Below are 22,598 nucleotides of genomic sequence, written 5' to 3' on the forward strand. Positions count from 1 at the left end.
GAGCTGACTTCCACAGCTCCATGTGGTCAATTTTATCAGTATCCTTGTTAAAATACAGAAAATCAGACAAAGGAATTCATTAGTATTTGTTACTGTGTTTTTATGCATCAGGTTTCAGTGAAACACACTGTCAATAGAACTACTGATTAAGCTTCCATGGGGAATAAAACCAGTTGTTAAACAAAGTGAGCCATTCTTCTAAACAAATGAGTGGCAGGTGCTTGGCATGCCACTTTGAAATCAGATTTTCTGAAATATGGGGTCTAGCACTAGGCTTCATCGATAATAAAACCTAACTATATTCTCTTCCATATCTTAAGTCCCTTCCCTTCCTTGTTTTGTAGAAATAAAATTCAGTATGCAGGCAGCTGTAAACTACACACTACTAATAACGAGAAACGTGGATGAAAGAATGCAGCGATAAAAAAATCTTTGCAGGGGGTGCATAAGAAGTGCAAATGTGGGTTACTGTTGGGCGGGGGAGAGAAAACAACTCTGGTTACTTAGTTGACCGATGGCGTGAAAGTATTTAACCAAGGTAAAAAAGGAAAAGAAAAAAAAAAAGAGCGGAGGCACGTCTTCTTTGTAGACTACCTCGAAATCGGGGGAAATAAGGTTCAGATTCGACAGGTCGGCCGACCTCCAAAGGGAAAGAATTCATTCAAGCTGTTAGTCTGGGCGGGAAGTTGATTTCTAAAGATACTCGCGAGCACAGAAAGCGTTAGGCTTTGATGGGGACTTCCAGACGGCTGGAAGGCTCCAGCCCGGCAGAACTGCTCATTCATCTCAGTGGGATTTACTAGAGCAGGGATCTTCAAACTCGGCCCTTTTATGCCTTCTGGACTTCAAATCCCAGAATTCCTCAGCCAGCATGCCTGGCTGAGGAATTCTGGGAGTTGAAGTCCACAAGTCATAAGAAGGCCAAGTCTGAAGACCCCTGTACTAGAGAGTAGGGCAGCTGGGATGCTAGGCTAAGCTCCCTCGTTTGAAGAAGCGTGAAGGGAACGGCCGCGGCGGCTTTTGCGTGAAACCGGCTACTCGGCTTCTTCCCGGTTAGTCAAGAAACCTCAAATCCGAAATCAGCTGTTGGAGATTGATTGATCGATTTTTGTTAATAAGCAAAGAGAGTTTTCCCGCCTTTCTGCTCCAGCGGTGAAGAAGCCCTGCCGGCTACTTAAAGCGCTGGAAGACCGCGTCGACCCCTCGGTAGAACTTCCCGCAGGAAAACGAGCTTAGGTCGAGAGACGAGCCAGCAGAGGTACACAGCCTTTTACGGAGACTTCCCCCCCCCACCCCCAAAGGGAACCCACGCAGGTCGCCGCGCCCAAGGCCTCTGGCGTGCAGAGGAAGGGAAGGGGCTGCCAAGCAGACGGGAAAGGAAAGCGAGCCGACGCTGCTCAACTTCCCAGCCAGTCTCTCCAGAAGTGCAACGGGCCGTGTCTGGATCGCCAGAGGTCCGGACCACCCATCCAATGTAAAAGCATTGACTTCAAACCGTATGCGCTCGGACCGGGGGCGGGAAGCACCCCGCGTGCGGTCGGAAGACACCTCCTAAGTGAACGGCTGAGCTAAACTTTGCACGGGGAAGCGCTTCGGCATCTCCGCTTCCAGTTCCGTTCGCCGCGGAGAAGCCGCCTTTGCTTAATAGCCGCGCTTTCCCCGCCTTCGCGGCCGCCGCTCGAAACAAACGGAACATCACCTCTTCTCGGTGCACCCCCGACCCCCTTCGTCTGTCTTCTTCCCTCTCCCTCTTGCGCAAGCGCACAAGACTCACTTCAACCCCGCCTCTCCCATTTCAATCCTAAACCTCAATAAAGGGGCCGCGGCCGGCGCTATACAATTGAAAGGGCGCGCGGGCGCGCACCCTCGTGCGAATCGCGGGTGGCAAAAAAAAAAAAACCCAACCAAAAACGCAGCGCGCTTGCGCCTCAGAGGCAGCGCAACCAGATCAGGGCTCTTTTTTCCCCCTCCTCCCACTAGCACCATGTGACCGAGCCCCGCCCCAACACCGGATCTGTGAAGTAGCCAGAGTTTGTTCAGTTTCTTTCCCGAGCGGTCGCGTACGGGATTTCTGTACAAAACAACCAAAAAAAAAAAATCGGTAGGGCGGCAAACGGGGAGGGGAAAGGAGGGATCGCGCGCACGCGCGCAAGCACCTCGCGCGTAAAAGAAGTACGAGGCAGTGGCGCAAGCTCTCGGAAGCGCGCGGTCGCGCGCCCAGTCACTCCAAAGCCCAGGCATATATCACGGGTGAGGGTGTGAGGTGCGCGCTCCCTGCCGCTCACCGCCGGCCGTCAACCGAGTCCCCAGTCGCTCACAGGCAAGCTGGAGGGGCGGGGCGGAGTGGATCTGCCAAGTGGCGCCTCTGCCGCCGCCGCCGCTACCGTTGCCGTCGCTGATTAACGGCCGCCCCGCCTCTGCTCCTCCGCTGCCCCCTCCCTGCCCCTCTCTTCCCTCCCCTCCCCTCCCCGCCGTCGTTGCTTGCTGCCGCCGCTGCCTGAACTGAAGCGAACTCCAAAGCGAACTGAAGAGGAGGAGGCAGGAGGAGGAGGAGGCGGCACCACGGCGGCGGCAGCGGCGGGGCTGAGAGTCGTCAGCCTCAAGCAAACGGCAGAAGCGGGAGGGGAAGGGAGGTAAGGCGGCGCGGGAGACCAGGCGGAACTGCCAGCAGCAGCAGCAGCAGCGGTGGGAACAACAACAACAGCGGAAGCAACGCCGGTGGCCGGGAACAGCCTTACAATACGCGGCGGCGGCAGCAGCCGCGGGGACTCCTCGGGAAACGGCCAAGTCCGCCGCCCCTTTGCCTGCCTCCCTGCCGCGGAGACAGACCAGGGGGCAGCAGCGCCGAGAAAAGGGAGTCGCGACCAACGTCTGCGTGCGCGGCGAGGAGGGGGAACTACCGAAGACTGCGCCGCTTTGGAGAAAGGCATCCAGTGGGAGCGGCGACAGGAAGCGGCGGCTGTGGTGGAGGAGGATCACTGTACAGTCGGAGTGGAAGACGACTAGGGCGCAACCCACCGTGGTGGCGGCGGCGGCGGCCGAGGAGGGTTCGGGGTGGCGGTCATCGAGTTCCCCCCCTTTTATTTTCCTCCCTCACCCGAGACCCGCCGCGGCGTGGTTGTGGCTTCTTCGTTGACGAAACCCCTTTTTTCCGCTTTCCTGTTTTCTTAGGGGGGGAAGAGGCCTCTCCCCCCCCTCAGCCCACATAGCACACCCCGTTTCTTCCCCGCCTGGCGTGTACCCAGTGCGGTGGTTGGGTGAGTGCTGGTGTGCGGGCGCTCGCTCGCTCTCTGTTTGGAATATGGTTGGGGAAATGGAAACGAAGGAGAAGCCCAAGCCGACCCCCGATTATCTGATGCAGTTGATGAACGACAAGAAGCTCATGAGCAGCCTCCCTAACTTCTGCGGGATATTCAACCACCTCGAGAGGCTGCTGGACGAAGGTAAAACGCAATTACAAAAACTCAAAACGAAAACCCCAGAACTCTTTCTTTTTGTAGGTCTGAGGGTAAGGGGGATAATAGTGGCCCCTGCCCGACACTTTGGGCTCTCCGCGACACAGGTCCGCTTTACCCTTCCCGTCCCTATTCCTATCCTGCAAATGGGGGCGGACGAGGCTTTGCGCCCCCTCAATGGCGTCTTTTGGCTTCGCCTCTTTTGCCCATAAACAAAGAGAAGCGGGAAGTCTACGCGCAGAAGTTTTGGCCTTTAGGGAACTGTGAACTCTCTACGTCATCCTAATTTCTGTGTAGATACTTTTTAATCGGCAGGCTTCGTATATAAAAATTATATTTTGTAGAAGAAAAAAGTTGGGAGAGGAGAAAGTTTTTTTAAAAAATAGGATTGCAGCATTTTCAGTTCTTAAATCTTCATTGAAAGTATGAAAAGGCAAAGTAGGCCCGATGGTATGTTTGTGAAATACTTTTAAAGCAACTTAAGCCTTTCAGCCTAAACTCTACACGGCTGGTTTTTATTTTCAGCTTGGGCGGAGGGACGTGGAAAAAAACGGGAGAAACTTGAGGGGCTCAGTTCTTTTATTCAACATTGGCCTGGTTCTCGGCCTAAAAAGAAAAAACTATTATGTCTGCGAATAAATATTGCCAACTTTATTAGCTTCTACCGTGAAGGACGTACTGGGTGATTCTCGATTTGAGTATCGAAAGTCAACGCGAAAAGTGTTTTGGGAGTCTCTGAATAACCGTTGGTAGTTTTAGGCCGTGTGCGTAATCTCGATCTCCTGTCTGTAGTTGAATTCCAAGAAGGTGCAAGGTTGGCGCAAGTAAGTAAGTTTGCAGACCGAAGTTTCTGCAGATTTAGGTGTTCGCAAAATAAGTAATTTCAAATGTGGCAAATTTTTAAACAAATGATCTGGTTTGAGAATTCAGTTAGAAATGTCATAAAATATATCTTAAATATACAAGTTTTGAACGTATGCTTTTATGTTCAGAATAAAATTCAGTCAAAATCCACTTCTAAAATATCTTGAAACTTTCATATTTTGAGAAGATAGGTGAAACTCGGTTTCCTCATCATTTGTGAGATTTAGATTGATAGTGCTTTTCAGGTTCCCTTTGAGATGGTTTAATCTTTACTGTTGGAGAAGCATATTCATAGCTGTAACTGAAATATGACATATTTGGGTTCCTTTGAAGGATATGGTTCAAATAGCAGTTGATTAAGGTTTGCATTTGACTAATTTTAGTTTAGATGAAAATTAATAACATACCCTGGATATCAAATAAAAAAGTTTCTGAGTATAAACATTTTATGGGAATAGTTTAGTATAAATTCCTTTTTAAAAATAACTATCAGACTAACAATGACTAAAAATTTCTGGAATCGTCGTAGGAGAATAGAACCCTAAAGATTCTGTAAGAAGAGCACATGAGAATATTTTTGCTATGACTATTTCAAGAACGTATTAAGTCACTGAATCTTTTGAATGCTGTTGAAGCGTTGAAGGCTTTGAGCTGTCAGTTTTTTTTCCGTAAGTCCAAAATAAGGACTGGAAAATCTAATAATTCAAAAGTCAAACTGCTTGCCCCAGTATTATATACGTTTTTTCCCCTATACTACTCTTCTTTTTTTTAGTAGCCCTTTAAATCTTGTTTTCTTCTGTTTGCATTGGCTTCTGGGTGGAAGAACTGCAAATGTTGAAAACTTTCTGGAATGTTAAAAAAATGTCCTATGCAAATAAGTGAATGATTTAAACGTTTTAAGAGGTGAACGCTAAGGGGCGCCAGTTCTTTCTGGAAAAAAGATTAAGATGGTTTTAAACATTAATATCAAAATAAGTGTAGTTGTATTGTATTTAAGACATAGGAAATTCAGTTTAAAACACAAGCATATTCACATACTTTGATTTTTTGATGCTTGGGTTAGTGATATTTCTTTCACATAAAATACTTCAAAAAGTTTATACAATTGGAAGATGTTATACAATTGGAAGATGTTAGGAAAAATACATATTCTGTTATCCAATAGTGCTTGCAAGTAATTTGTTTTACAGGAATAACATTTTTGCTTAAGAGATCTTTAATGGTGGAGGTTTTTTTTGAAGATTACATTTTTTTAAACTCTAAAGGCTCTAGTAATATAATACTTCTGTGAACAAGCAGGAGAAAGTAAATACAAAATTTACCTATTCTATAATTTTCACTTAATCCTATTTATTTACAGTATTTACAGTAAATTATCAATATTTTAGTTAACTTATTTCAAGTTTAAAATAAAAAACAACATTTTAATGAAATCCTGTTATAGTTATTGAAAGAATGGTGTTTTTCATATTTCCAAATCCTTGTATATGAATGGATGTACTTTTGAAGGAGCATAAACATTTTCTGTTATGCACCTTTTTATATTCAAAAGTAAAGAGAGGGAAAATAATAGTTCCATTGTTTAACATAATCTGCTATTTCTATAAATGGGTAAATATATCTAATAGGAAAGATTTTTTAAAATGGAGCATTTTCTATTGGTTTACAGTAACCTATAGAAAGAAGAGGAGGTTTTCTGAGTTTGAAGCTATAATTCCATCAGTTGTATCTTAAAATTATTGAAAGCATATTTTAAAGCTAAAACCCTTTCATTTTTGAAAAGAGAAATCTGTTGGTTCCTTTTTTGTGTGTTCTTCTGTCATGAGTATCTATAAACTGAATATTAAGTTCCAGTCAATGATCCAAATCTTTTTTGGCAACTGACAGAAGAAAGCTTTATGTGTATGATATTCTTACATAATTTTTTAAAAAACCCACTTTGTCTTAATTGGTTTTCTGAGTTATTTTTTTCAGAAAAATCTTTAGCAAAAAACTGCTAAATTTATAAATTTCTCTCCATCCTTGAAGTGTTTGTGATGAATGCTTATTTTTCATAAATAGTAATTTAAATGTGTCCTGTAGTATTTGTTTAGCTTAATCTTTATTACTACACTCACACTGATAACTAGTGATAAAGTGTAATAAAAAATCCTTCCCATCTAAGAAATAAGATTTTTTATTCTATGGCTGTTGTGTGTATTCTTAGCTAACATTTCACATTATAAATTATTTAAAATTAGTCTGAAAAATGTACCCGTGAATTTTTATTGTGAATGAATCATAATTAAATGACATAATATGCAAAAGAAAAAGTGTTACTACCTTGAGTATGGATCTGATATATACATTTGACAAGGACTAAGCAATCAAAATGACTGTTGCAGCAAATAATGTTTCAATTTGGTCCAACAGCCCAATTTCCAAACCAAGTATATTGGTATCACATTATTACAGATCTACTGCATGTATGAATTCATGCAATCTTATTTTCAGCCTATTTCTATTAAATGGAATTAATTCAGTTTTAAATGAAATATTGATAGAGGCTCAAGTTTCCAAAATGTTCTAGATTTATCAGCACTTTTATAGTATGTGAATTCTACAATGTAAATGAGTAGTAGTTATAGGCAGCCATTTTTAATAGTTCCTGAAAGAGCTAATATTAAATTAAGTAATATGTTACTGAGTTTGAGATTGTTTAATTAGAATTTTTAATTGTATAATTTTCATAAAAGAACTAGGTAAGTCAATAGGTAACGACTAGAAATTCCAGTGAAAATATATTTAAGAACAGCATACAGGAGTTAACATTTATTATGTTTCATTCTATTACTGAAACTTTCCTCATTAGTAATATTACATTGTATGCTAATAGTACTTAAGTATGATCTAATATATTGTCAGTGAAAAGAAATCTACAAGATTTCCTTAGCAATTTTTTTTCTTGAAATTTTCTATTATATTTTTATATTTTCTATTATTTAATATATTTATATTTGTCTATTGGTTCATTTACTACATAAGATAATTTGCTAGCTATATGCAAGCATTCTGGAAATAAGTATTTCATTCCATTTAAGGCATTTATTTTACTTTTCAATACTGCATTCAAGAAACAATCCTACTGATTTCCCTAGTGACATCATTTCTTTAGTAGAATTGTTAAATGAGAGAAACAATATGTTGCAGTTAAGGCAATTACATTTGTGAAGAGTTCTGTAGAAACCTAAATGTATTACATGTAAGATACAGAGGGTAAGATTTCATTTGAAAGTTGCAGCGCCCAATTAAATAAGTTTCTTTACAGATTTTATGTTAAGTTTTAAACTTATGACCATTCAGTATGTATTTATAAAATACAGAATTATTAGAAAATCCATATAGGTAATTGATGTGCAGGGAGGGATATGATTTTTTTCTTGATGTATACTAGTAAATTTTATTTATTTGGATGTAGTTCCTAGATATGACCTGCACAACAGCAAATTATTTCCAGGGTTGGTTTAATAATAGTGGAAAGTTTTGGTAGTCTCTATTCACTATAATGTTGTATATGATAACTTCTTTTGGGTTTACAGAGGCTTCAGGGATATAAATTTTAAAGCTAAAATCAGTATTTGGAAAGATACCGAAGTGATATATAATTTGAAAATAGCTTCATTAAACCCAAATTGTGTATTGACTAAATCAGAATAAGCCATTTCATAGGTAGTTTCTGATAAGGTTGGTAGCTACTTATGATAGAGCTATTAAAAACATGTTAATGATTTTATGGCATTTTTGGTTGAAAGTGAATAAAAATGGTTTCTTTTTTAGTAAGTTCCTGGTAATTTAAAATATATAAGCTTATGATAGTAACGGTAATGCATTTTAAATTAATGTAGTTTATTGTAAATTATGTTATTGCATTTCAAATTCAAGATTTGTGAGTCAGTGGCTCATTCATATCATTGTTTCCAACAAAATACTAACTTAAAGTTCTCACCATATAATAACATTTCAATTTTTTAATAGCTTAACATCAGATATAATAATATGCTATAGCAAAAACATGGTTAGATTAGTTTATTATGTGAATACTTAATTATTTTCTTATAAGGATTTTTGAAAAGATTGTCATTATGAATTTAAGATGAATATAAAATTATTGTTCCTGATTTGATATACCTATCATTTGATAAGTCTGTTAGCTAAGAAAATATAAATAGAACCTTTACCTCTTACCCTTAGTGTTTTAGTATATATAGTATCAGGGAAGGAAGAAACAATAGAAGATAATTTTTATGAGGAAACAAATGAATAAATAATTTGTCACACTAAGCTCTTTAATTTTTAAAGCACAGTTTTGGCTGGGTTTTGGCTGAGATTCAGAGTTGTATCTCTTTTGGGGGGAATCTAAACTGAACAACAATCTACCATGCCACCCAATGGAAGGAGGAGACGTTTTCCAAAAGCATCTTAGTTTCTTATGACTTACAAGGGGAGGAAGTTAAGGATCGTCGAGGCATTAAGTATCATTGACATTGCTTACTAGTTGGACGAAAGATTAAGAAGGATACCAAAATTATAAACTACCCTTAAGAAATTAAAACACATTCTGGAATAAGGCAATATCAAACCATTTCTGTGCTGTTGCCAAGAAAATTGCATAGTTGCATCTATTTAATCACTAGGAGTTGACTCAACTGTGATCTTAACCTTTTTTGTTTAAAATATGATAAGCTGGGGAAAAGAAATGGTTAGGATAAAAGATTTCACATTGTCAAGCATTTCATGCTTAATATATCTATTGGTTTCTACCCATTGTATTTTGATATAGATATTGCTGTGAATACCACTATAACAGTGTATTGTTAAATATAATGTATGAAGTAATTAAGTACATTATTCTGTGTTGTGTGTCTTTCCTGAACTACTGTAATTTTAAAATTCTATGCATAATTTTTGAAATTGTTAGATTTTAAATATTGGATTTGTAATTCAAAGCAGTTAAATACTACAAACAGAATATGAAGAAGCAATGTTCTTAAATCTTTTTCATCTAGAATCATAATTGTTGGTTTATTTAGCCCTCATAGAGGAATTTAAAAAAAGAAAACAAATCACAAGATTCTTGTGAAGCATGCAGACCTCCCCAGAATTGCCCAGCCTATGTAATGTGAAAAATCTCTATTTGTTTATCCTTTTTAGACAGTTTTTCATATAGCTTCCAGAATTTTTATTACATTGCTCTTACAAGAATAAAAAGGTAACTATAAAGTCTTAGTTGCATTTTTCTAATAGCTTTCTGTAAACTTAATAGTCTGTATTTCCAATTGCATATTTATTCCTTAAGTGTTGAATAGAAATAGATGTCAATTTGTTACGTTTTAAATTATACAAAGCAGCCTTGTGTAGAAGAAAAAAGAAATCTTTCTTTGCCAGTTCTGAATTTTAACAGAACTTAATACGTGTTTATCCTCAAAGAACTCAAGGCAATGCAAGGCACATGGCTCTTTTTTCTATTTTACCCAGAATTCTAGCAAAACTCCAAGGTAGATTAGGCTGAGAAGGATCATTGGTGAATGGTTGCTTGTGTTGCACTCTTATACAGGAATTATTTGGGAGTAAGTTTCCATGAGGTTAGTTATGCATTTCTAAGAAAACATGTAGTTAAAAAGTGAATAACTAGGGATATCCAATTAGCCATATCCAAGTAAAACATCAATAGTTAAAGCTTTTAAAAATTCAACTACATCTGTAACTGTTAAGCACAATAGTTTAATTCTGATTCTGTAAATCTTGTTACCAAGAAATTTAAATAATGAATTAGCCTGTCTTCTGAGAGAAGAATTGGAGGCTTGAACACTTTTGTTTATATTTGTCTACAGATTTACATAGTTTTGTAATGTTATTATATTTAATCCCATTTTTTAGAAGCTGAATACATAATACCCATCTGATTTCCTTCTATCATGATAACTGGATTAAGTTGAGTTAGGAGAATGACTGGCTCAAAGTTATGTACTGAATTTCTGTGGACAAAGGAGATATAAAACTAGGATCTCCCTGATGCCAGTCCAACACCTTGACTACTACTTGAGTATCTCCAGAATTAATGATAATGCTAGGATGAACTTTGGCTTATATAATTAGAACATCATTTTTTCATTCTGAATCTACATAGGATTTGAGTAAGATCATAATTCAGATCGTTGTAGCATTATAACTTCTGCTACAAGTGAAAATGTGTATATCAATTGAAAGATTCTAAATAATAAAAATACACAGGTTAATCTTTGGGCATAGATATTCATTAGTTCCAATTTCAATTAAAATAGATTTGGGGATAAAAATGCATATGAATAGAATCTAATGAAGGTTAGATGGGAAAACTTCTTTCAGAAAAAGACGAACAATTTTCAGGGTTTTTTTCCACCTTATCACAGCTCATTATTATATATCACCCAGATACATTTGAGAAGTTTTCCTGGGGCATCTTAATTGATTTTGGAGTATGTGCAGCATGTTGCAAAAAAAATGTGTTTCGAGGTCATTATTGAATAAATTCCCATACCTTTTTGCAGGCTTACTATTTATGTAAACATTTTGTATAATAAACTGAAATTAAATACTATAGAGAAATCTGTTTATTTAAGTTGAATTCATATATTGAGCTGTGATAAGATTTGCTTAATATCTTGTGTTAAATAGCAACTGGTAGGGAATACCCAAAGCACTAAGCTATAACATTGCTCGTAAAGCTCAATAGCACTTAGATGTTACAGCACACTCTGAGCAGTTTAAAGAGTCAACATATTGACCCCAACAATCTGGATCCTCATTTTACCAACCTCTGAAGGATGGGAGGCTGAGTCGACCTTGAGCCAATCAGGATGAAACTCCTGGCTATGGGCAGAGTTAGTCTGCAATACTGCATTCTAACCACTGTACCATCACAGTTCCTACAATGATTAAGTTCAGGAACAGGTTAAGCCCAAAGTAGTAGTAAAGTTTTAGCATATTGAACTTGATAGCATGGGTAAAAAATTGATTATTAAAAATAATGAAAATCAGATGTCTTTTTAACTTAGATGTTAAAACTTTAGCATTTTGTAAAAAAAATAAAGCTAACAAAGAGGTAAACTTCTAATCATATTTTATTATTGCATTTTTTGTAGCTGCTAATGTGATATGAGAACAAGATAGATCTGATAACTGATTTCTTTAGAAAAATGCAAACTCAATGAACAGAATTTGAACTGCTGGAGCACAATCATTTTTAAGACTTGGTGATGATTGTTCTATTATATAAGTATATATATCACAGAAAAAAATAACTTCCCAAGTATACACTGTAATAAATTGGACTCAGGGTTGTTCAGTGCCTAATGGTCAAATATGTATCTGCTTATCTGGTACTTATATAACATTTTTGCAATTAAAAGCTGGAAAATACTGTGATAAAATAATTGCTTATCTGTTATATATTTTTTTAAAAAAAATTAGATGTATGTTTATTTGCATACTGCAAATATATAATCAGGGCTCAAAGATGGTTAAAGATGCTCAGATTCAAGACCCAAGTGCTGCACGATGGGATGAGCTGATGTTATATGCCCCAGATCTTGAACACCTAGCAGTCTGAGAGTATGCAAATGTGAGTAGATAAATAGGGACCACTTCAGTGGGAAGATAATTGTTCAATGCACCTTGGCATATAGTCATGTTGGCCATGACCATGGAAATGTCTTTGGACAATGCTGGCTCCCTTGGCTAAAATATGGAGATGAGCGCCACCCCGTAGAATCAGAAATGACTGGACAGGGGAAACCGTCACCTTTATATCAAGTAGAGTAGAGTAGAGAACAGAACAGAACCTTGGGAGGTCTTCTAGTCCAGCCCTTGCTCAAGCGGGAGAACCTTTACTATTTCAGACAAGTGACTGTCTAGTCTCTTCTTAAAAACCTCCAGTGATGGAGTGTCCACGATTTCTGAAGGCAAGCTGTTCCACTGGTTAATTGTCCTCACTGTTAGGAAGTTTCTCCTTAATTCCAGGTTGCTTCTTTCTTTGGTCAGTTTCCAACCATTGTTTCTTGTTTTGCCCTCTGGTGTTTTGGAGAATAGTTTAAGAATGACAACAAAATAATACATAGGGAAAGGGACAAGGGGTTTAAAGACACAAACCGTGGAAAACAAACAAAACAGACCGAGAGTTATATCTACTCTCCTATTAACAAAAAATATATCATCCCAGTTAAACTTTCCAATGCATACAATATCCTTATCATTAAAAGAAAAACAAAACTACAATTGGTCATATCTTGTCAACCTTGTAAGCCTAATAAATTACACAGATCAATTAAGTGGGCGATCTCATCACTCATCTCCTGAGTTGGACCTTCTTTTAAGCCATACAAAACATTTGTTCCAACTTGTATTCACATTTATCTTTTAAAATGTACGTTAACCTGTCCATCTCAGCACAACGGAGAATCTTGTTTATTATCAAATGGTCAGGGGGTATGTCTGGGTCCTTCCACAATTGGGCAAAGGCCATCCTCGCTGCTGTTGAGACATGAAAAAATATATACCAATCTCTTTTGTTGATATTGTTCGGTCTTATACCCAATAAGTAGAGGTCTGGCTGCATAGGGAAACTCACGCCTGTTATTTCCAATAGCCACTGTTGAATTTTTCTCCAATATCGTCTGGCATATAAACAGTTCCACCATTGGTGAAAGAAGGTACCCTTGGCCGAGCAACATTTCCAGCATCTATCAGAAGATCCTGGAAACATTTTAGCGATTCTAACGGGGGAGATACCAACGGTAGGTCATTTTATAGAAATTTTCGTTAAAGGAGGAGGATAGAGTCAGCTTCATGGTCTTATTCCATAAGTTTTGCCACATATCAAGCTGTTGTCCTCCCGATAGGAGGGTGTATGATTTCCTAAAATGAATAAATTATAGTTTAAATCATTAAATGGAATCTTCTTTATAGGTACACTACTTTGGAACATGTTGGAATCACAAAAGCCCAATTAGATATTATTTGCTACACTGTATTGGATACTTGGTAATGGAAATCCTGTTTTTGGTTTGTGTACCATTATTTGGAAACTGCAAAACAATTAAATACTTTCTTGAGTTCGATTCTTTGTAGTAATCTACCTCTTACTTATCTATTCTGTTTGGTAACTACAAAAGTATCCTGCCAAAGGAGTCTGGCTTTTTAAAAAAATTCTTGTATAGTATACAGCCCTGGGATTCCATAATGGTCTCCATCCAAATTGCTTAGCTTTTCAAGATAAGCCAAAGTCTGTTAGGGGTTCTTCCTGTTGGGCCAAACATATTAGTACAAATTAAGCTACTTATTGTTCAATGGAAGGCTGAAATTATTACAACTTTAATAGTAATTAAACTTCTTAGAAGAAGTTAAACTGTCTCTGTTCTATTTTAATCATACGTGTGGATAGCATTCCAGTTACAAAAGAATAACCTTAGGAAATTAATGGTGTTTATTATTTAGATCAGGCATGTCAAACTGCAGGCCTGCGGGCCGGATGCATCATGACGAAACCGCTCCCTCCCCATTGCCGGCAAAGGGGAAAAAGTCGCGATATGTCACGCGACGTCACATGAGTTTGACATGCCTGATTTAGATGATTATATTAAAAAAAAACCCGGTCCTAACTTGGGAGAATCTCAGGAATTAGTTTATAGTGAGTTTAAAGTACATTTTATATTACATATACATTCTATAGCTCAGGATCATGGTTTTCTCAGTTTAATTTGAAATGCCTTTTCGTTCCAGGGTTGTTGGTCATGTGAGGAGCATATCTCCAACATGATGGCATATATTAAAGTCATTCTTAAATTACCTTTATATATCCCCAGATATTTCTAATAATATGGAAGCTGTATCTACCCAATTTCTTGGAATTCAGCAATGTATTGTAAAGTTGCAGCCATCAGTTGTGAAGTATTTGTGTGCCATAGAAAATGCTAGCTATACTATAAGTCTTTGTTTTTCAGTTTACAATTATCATGGCTAGGAGTCAGCAATCCTTTCTAATCTAGAGGAAATCCCTTAATCCAGTATGTTCCCAGGTGTTTGTCCTATGGTAGGTAATTGATACAGATCAATGTTAATTAGCATTTGAGCATCTCAATTTGTAATGTCAGGAAGAAAACTATATGGACTCAATCTCCAACAATTGTCCTTGAATGTTGTATAAAAATAATAAAAAGCGATAGCATGTCACTATGTTTTACAAATAATATTATAACAGAACTTTTAAATTTCACTACTACTTTTTCAATTTAAAAAAATTGAGCTGAAAGCAGTTGTTAATCTGCAAGAGAGTATGTTCAGTAACAGAAACAACATTTTATTTATAGACAAGAATGAACAAATAAAAATTAAAACATAATTGTCTCTTTAACTTACATGTGACTGAATTTGGTTGCAATCATAAGTTCTGGCATTTCAAACATAGCTATAGCAGACTTATATACTCGCTCCATAGTGCTTTACAGCACACTCTGAGTGATTTACAATGTCAGCATATTGTCAATAATCTGGGCCCTCATTTTTACTGACCTCAGAAGGAGACAACCTTGAGCCCCATCAGGATCAAACTCCTTGCTGTGAGCAGAGTTAGCTTGCAATTCTACATTTTAATCACTGCACCACCAGGGTTCCTTATCTTGTATTAGAAGAAAATAAATTCCCCCTAAAGAATATTGGTAAATAACATTTAATTTCCTTGTGGATTAAAGTTAGCAGATTAAATTATAACCAATATGATCATTTAAAATGTTAACTCTGGCATTTCAACTGGCCAAAAACAAAATCTCAGAAAATATGTTCAGTATTTTTAATAAGTTAAATTTCTGTTTGCTTAGAGCATGGGTGTCAAACTCACCATGTCACGTGATGTGTTATGACATATAGTGCCTTTTTTTTTTTTTGCATTGCCAGAGCTGGGGTGGATGCAGGCCAGCAGTTTGACACCCCTGGCTTAGAGTAAATGAACGCTGGGAGACTAGGCAGAAAATTATGTTTTTATGAATAGATGCTACTCATTGAAAACTTGTTTAAATTAATGGAATTATTTAAAACTAGTATTTAAAACTTAATTAAATATCTTTTATTTGAATCCTGACAAAATTTGGGATTTTCAAGCATTAAGATCACAATGTTTCCTATTTGCAGTGGCATGATCTAAGTCGCACAATTTTTTTAAAGAAACTGTTGAAGGAAATTGAAGTAATCGTAAGTAGTGTTTCAAGGTACTTGTAATACAGATAGAATATTTACACAGTAAGCTGTGTAAATAATTGTAGTATCTTCCTTGGTTCAAAGTTGTTGACTTTTTCTTAGTTTGTTTTATTAGATTTAGTCACTATTCAACTCAAAAATTGCTGTGAGATAGGGTTATTAAGCAAATAACATTAAAAATACAATACAACATAAACAAGATAGCATCTGACAAATCAGTATACACACAAACACACACACACACACACACACACACACATCCAGCAAGGGAGACCCATTCACCCTATCCCCAAACCCCAGAGAACAGATAAGATAGAGGAGAAGATAACCTTTTATTGTCATTTTTTTACGGTGGACACAACAGCACACATCAAAAATGAAATTTAGTTGCCCGCTCTCAAAGTGAAACACGTACATGACACACACCTAAAACATACTATATATAACATATATATAGACCCACACCCCTACATATACATAACCAATAAATATTAAATACTGTCCATCTTGAATATATAATGGAAGGAGGAAGCCTGAGAGTTTACAAGGTAGGTTTTCAATGCTAGGTTTTCAATGCTGTGTGGAATGCCATGATTGTGGTAACCACACATTTCTCTGGAAGGCATCTCATTCCAGATGTCAGGTGACTTTATTCATTATTTGTCCCAATTATAAATTTACTATTTTTTTACAGTGACTTTTTAATAAAATAAAGTAGAGTTGTGATGACCCAGGGCATGGCACAGAGGCAACGCAGTCAACTGGCAATTCAAACCGCTTTAATTGCTCCAAATTTTCCCCAAATGCTCCCACGTTTCTGGCAAGCCCCAGAACAAAGTAAGAGACACCTTCAGCAACCTCTGGCTGCAAGTATTTTCACAAGTTTTTAACTCTTTAGACAGGGGAAGTGTGTGTGTATGAAACAAGCCATCCTCCTTTAGGTTTCAACTCACAGAAGAGTAATTTACTCAAGGCCATGTAGATAACAAGGAAAGTAACATACATCCAAAATCTAATGAGTCTGTGGAAATACAAGCTTGCCTGAGCAGTTTCATAAGAGAAGCCAAAATTCAGTCCGAGGTCTTTGAACACAAATAAAGTTTGTTAGCCAGTCCAATAGTCAGAGTTTCAGGGATTCCAAGCAGAAATCACAACGCAGAACAAGTTTCCAAGATCAGCAACAGCACACAAAACCAAGAAATACCGACAAATGCCCCTCTCCTTAAGTCTCAGGTGTGCCTTGTGGAAAGGGGCGGGGCACTCCTCCCGAGTAGTTGTGTCTGCCTATGTTGTTCTCTCCACTCTCCATGCTCTAGGATCAGGAAGGGGTGGCCCTTGCTCATCGCCTGAGCTCTGTCATGTTCATCCTTTCCCAATCCTGAAAGGCCCTGGCCTGCCTCGGCCTGCCCTTCCCGACATCCCTCTGAAGCCACAGATACCTCTCCCTCGACCTCCATAGGCTCCAGTTCCAGCTCATTTTCCTCAGCAGATTCAGGCTCCGACAGAAGCATGACAATAGTTCTTAAGAGTAAAAATTTATTTTAGTAAAGGATGGCATGTAAATTATTATAAATTATTTTAGCATAGAGGCCAGTTTCGGCAATATTTTAACATTTAAGGATTGTGTTTTAGGATTCAAGTGTTGATTAGCATTAAATTTAATGTTACTGGTGTTTGAACATACTTGATATGTTAGCGTTGCTTGTGATTATATGGTTTGTTTGTGGTACAACTTACATAGGTGGTACAATTTATATAATACTGGGGTTACAATTTATATAGGCAGTGTTTAGTATAACAGATTTTGAAAGTGACTCTCCACCAACAAAATCAGGAACATTGGATTTGATAATTGGGCAAGGATGGAAAGGAATCTTCCCAGGCAATAGAAATTTAGCACTGGTAAAATAACGCTGTCAAATAAAACACAAGCTCTTTGCTGAAACTAGATTTTTCTATTTTTTTACATCATCACATAACACCAGTTTGTACTTCTGGAAGTGGTTAAAAAAATCATTCCGCTTAATTTGTTACACTAGTGGACAATCACTTAGTGGACAATCACTTAAATATGAGCCAGCAGTGTGCTGAAGCTGCCAAAAAAGCCAACACAGTGCTAGGCTGCATTAACAGAGGAATAGAATCAAGTACTAATACCACTTTACAAGGCCTTGGTAAGGCCACACCTGGAATACTGCATCCAGTTTTGGTCACCACGATGTAAAAAAGATGTCGAGACTCTAGAAAGAGTACAGAGAAGAGCAAGAAAGATGATTGGGGGACTGGAGGCTAAAACATATAGGGAACGGTTGCTGGAATTGGGTATGTGTAGTTTAATAAAGAGAAGGGTGAGGGGTGACATGATAGCAGTGTTCCAATATCTCAGGGGCTGCCACAAAGAAGAGGGAGTCAAGCTATTCTCCAAAGGACCTGAAAGCAGGACAAGAAGCAACAGATGGAAACTAGTCAAGGAGAGAAGCAACGTAGAGCTAAGGAGAAACTTCCTGACAGTTAGAACAACTAACCAGTGGAACAACCTGCCTCCAGAAGTGGTGAATGCTCCAACACTGGAAGTTTTTAAGAAGAGACTGGACAGCCATTTGTCTGAAATGGTATAGGGTTTCCTGCCTTAGCAGGGGGTTGGACTAGATGACCTCCAAGGTCCCTTTCTTCTTCTTCTTCTTCTTCTTCTTCTTCTTCTTCTTCTTCTTCTTCTTCTTCTTCTTCATTATTATTATTATTATTTAGTTCCATTCAGTATCTGCAATGCTGAATTTTTAAAAAACTTTCATATACCTTGAATATTATTTCATAAAATGGGGCAAATAACTAGATTCTCTTTCAGAAACTGCTGGTTAATTCATTAATAGCTATCATATGTGCAATTTGTAGAATTGTAAAGGTTTTTTTCCAGGTTTCACTACAGTAATATGAAAAAGCATAATATCAAACAGTTTACATTTAACATACTATAGCTTCACAATTTACATACTGTAACGTCACAATAAATATTCCTCATGATAGATTGAAAAATGCGGACAGTTTCTTTTATGCCAAAAATGTATAGATACTTACTTCATATAATGGCTGTAATTGTTTCTTTAATCTTTAACTGACTGTAAAGGTATTTGTCAATCTATTATAAAATTAAAAATGTTAAACAGTATCTTTATGAATGAACTTTTGGTAGTTAAGTAGGTTGGCATTAGCTTTAGGTAAGGACCATCAAGATCCAGTTGTATTGTGAGAAACAGAGTTATAGTTTTATTTCAAAATGTGAATTGCCAGCTTTCATTATAAGCCACAATAACTACCACTGTAATTTGTAGATCCAGAGCTCTGTCCAGTTTTCCAAAGTCTAGTAGTCAAAGTTGCTATGTTCAATTAATTTACTTAGTTCAACTAAATTTAACTTACTATTTTTTTCTTGGCCTTGTCCTCTTGCTGAGATATGGGGAATCAGCCACATATATACAAAGCATTTATAGATGTCACTAATGTTCTGCCATTTACTAATCAAGAGTAAAAATTAATATGGAGGATTGTATTTTATGTTTAGACTATTTGCTGATATTAGACTATAAATGTTTGCCTCTTGTGTACTTCTATTAGCTCAATTAGAATGTCTCCCATCCCCTTCTTTCAGCCTTCCCAGCTTCTTTGCAGCATATGTGACAAATTGTGGATGTGTAAAACAAGGGAGGGGAATCTAATTTTTATCATAACTAGACAGCCTTACCTGTTGGCTCATCCTTTGTGAGATATTTCTTTGCTAGATTCCTCAGTGTCTTCAACAGTGACAGAACCTATAATGTACTACCTTCAGTAAAAAAAGTTGGAATATATTCAGAAATGTATTTACCTTGAAAATACTCCATTGTTGAACTGTGTAGTTCAGTCAGCACAGGAAATGTTTTATGACATTTTATGTTAAGTCATAAACTCTTTTATGATAATTTTATGTCATAAAAAGTTTTATAAAGTTTGCAGAATTTCAATTCCATAGGGATCCAGGATTTTGGATGCATTCTGTAACTTAGCCCATTTGAGGTACCTTAGTTCAAAGATTGTTTCCCTATGATGCACTGTTTCACTCAGTTAAAAGTTATAGAAACGAGTTTGAGTAGTATATGTAGCTAACAGCTGTTTACAGCCTTATAGTAAACTGTATGAAGTGTCAACATAAGTGCACTTTTTCTAGAAATGTTTAGTGCCCTAGTTAATAAATTGCATTGTAAGTAATTAAATTGCATCATTTTGACAGGTGAGTTTAATAGAGACAAATACTCCCTATGCTAGTGCATATCAGATCTTGCCTCTGCCCTTTATGAATAAAGTCCAGTAAAATTGTTTTCAACTTTTCAGACAATATTGTTGTATACAATTTATAGTTATTATTCAATAAAAATATTGGCTGATAATTTCTTGTTGAACTTGGCTCTTGGGGATTTTTATGTTATTAATGCTATATTAGCCTTTTCCCAGCTGTCAGTAATCTTTCCACTCTATAAAATAATACTTGTTTGTTGTAAAGGAACAACATCTTTAAAGCATTAAAATTAAGTAGCTGGCAGCCCATCTGCATCAAGTGCTTTTCCTCTTTAAGCCTTTTTAATAGCTTCACATACTTCCCTGATGGTCCAGAATTTGTGTCTGATTCTCTGTGATCTTCAGTAAATTTGACAATTTCTGGAACACATGAATCTTTTGTTAAATGGATAAGATTGATTTATACTTCAAAAAAAAAACAAGTGAACTGAGAAAACTGAGATTCAAATTGGGGCAGGACAGGGATGCCCACTGTCTCTCCACTCTTGTTCATTTTAATTCTTGAGGCACTAAATAGAAGCATAAAAAAGAAAGAATCATATATATATATGATTCCTGTCTAGTTATGATAAAAATCCTTTTAATACGGTAGCAGGTTTTAACATCAACAATCAGAAGTCAAAGATGTTAACAAATATGAAATTAGAATATCAAGTCTATAGGCAATTTATTGTTTGGTCTGGATTAAAGAATGGATGTTGATGAGAAACAAACTTTTAGAATTAGAAAAGTACAACCTAAGGTTTGGATGGCATGAGTACGTAAAGTATTATAAAGTTAAAATTAATATACATTTTTAAAAAAATCATTTTATTAGATATGGCACATTGAGAATATGGAATAAATAAAAAGTTGTGTTGTGTCCCAAAGCACCTCTGTGGATCTCAACACATGGAACATTCTGTAGAAGAGAAATAACAGGAAAAAGCAAATGATTAATGTACCAGGAATGTTTGGAAAACCATCAAGTGGAATATGGTAGAAGAATATAATTGTCAGTGTTTTTCTTACAGTTATCAGAAAGATTCAAAATTAATAAAAAGACATGGTAATAGAGCAAAGGACGACAGATTTTGAAGTACGATTGTATATTGATGATGAACATGTAATTGCTAAAACATGCAAACCTTTGTTAAAATTTGAAACGGGAAGAACATTAAAGAATATATGATAAAATGGGCTAAGAATTTTGGTTATAATATAAAGATAAATATGTGATTAAATGAATTGAAATTTACAATATGTGTTTATAGATTTTTATAAAATGATGATTTTTTTAATAAAACTATGTAGTATTACTAGATAATGCCAGATAAATTAACTAGAATGTATAAAGGCATTTCAAATGCATTTTGGAAATGTGAACAACATGATGGAGTCTCTCTCCCAGCTTAGGAGGTACAGCCTCGAGTGCTACTACCATCACTGGAACCACTTTTACTGCCCATATCCTCTCTAGTTCCTCCTTAAGTCCTTGGTACTCCTTCAGCATCTCATACTCCTTCCTGATGTTGCTGTCATTTGGCACTGCTACAGCTATCACCACCACTGTCTTCTGGTCTTCGTTTACTACCATGATGCCTGGTTGATTGGCCGGTGTCTTTAGAAGCCCCACAGGATCTTATCCCTGTTACTCTCCATGACCTTTTATGAAAGGTTGGGTGTAGCCCATATACTACGTACATGTTCCTATATATAGTACTAGTTACTTGGTTGTGCCGTTCTGTGTATGCTGTTCCGACCTGGATATTGCATTTTGCCACTATGTATTAAATCATCTCTGAGGCTTTTCTGTACAATCTGCATCTTAGATCCTGTCTAATGTGGTAAAGTTTTGCTTCTATAGACCTGGTGCTTAGTGGTCGTTCACATGCTGCTATGATCAATGCCCCAGTGCTGTCTTTTGGCAGAATTTCCCAATTTCTGCCACCTCACATATTTATTTATGGTACAATTACACATTTGTATATGTTGTGATTTCATTGAAAGAAATGTGATTGATTTGGAGAAGCAGTTTCTTGATATGTGGAAGTGTGAATGGATTAGGAAAGCTAAAAGGCCGTAGAAATTCACCGATGTCTATTCTGATAGCTTCCTCTCAGAATTAGGTTCTCCAGTGATGTCATTTCCTGAAGTGCCAGCCCTATTAAGTGGATCCGACTGGGAACTCAGCTCCACAGGAAGGCTAAATAAAAGTGCTTCATTGAGATTTACTGTAATAACAGAATTTTGCAAGTCTGAGTGTGCTGTACCTCCTCTTCCTTCTTAAGGAGTGAAGGAGGTGTACATCTGAGCCTTTTCCAAAGGTTAATCTGTTCCAGACTTTTAAAAAAAACGCTTCACACCCTTTTGCCTAAGCTACAGTTTCCTCATATATCTGGCAAGCTATTAACTCCATGCCATCCAGAGTCTTCGATACTGAGATGGGCATCATAAATATTGAATACATTTGCTCAGCAATTAGGGGTTCTGTTTGTGTCCTGCCCAAGGATCCTTGTAGCCGGATTCTTCTTTTATTTATTTATTTATTATTTAGATTTATATACCGCCCTTTCCCGAAGGACTCAGGGCGGTTTACAGGGCATTTAAAAAACAGTCAATACAAACGTTAAAACAAAATTAAAAGAGATTAAATAGAACCCTGAGAAAATTAAAACCCAGTTAAAATTAAAATTAAAAATATTC

At 37.1% G+C, this 22,598-nt stretch overlaps 1 protein-coding gene across 6 annotated transcripts in view; it reads left to right on the forward strand.

The window, feature by feature from the left end:
- Nucleotides 1-2,071: 2,071 nt before the first annotated feature.
- Nucleotides 2,072-22,598, forward strand: part of QKI (QKI, KH domain containing RNA binding) — a 113,675-nt gene continuing 93,148 nt past the window's right edge. For 3 of the 6 annotated variants that reach the window (XM_083373047.1, XM_083373048.1, XM_083373049.1), the window contains exon 1: nt 2,072-3,443. In XM_083373047.1, the coding sequence (XP_083229173.1) occupies nt 3,302-3,443 (142 nt within the window). In that variant the 5' untranslated portion in view covers nt 2,072-3,301. The remainder of the gene's footprint in view (nt 3,444-22,598) is intronic. The other 3 variants (XR_014493708.1, XM_083373046.1, XM_083373050.1) reach the window with 3 other exon arrangements.

The sequence above is a fragment of the Vipera ursinii genome (genome assembly GCF_947247035.1).
Source record: "Vipera ursinii genome assembly, chromosome: 1".
Classification (NCBI taxonomy): Eukaryota; Metazoa; Chordata; class Lepidosauria; order Squamata; family Viperidae; genus Vipera; species Vipera ursinii.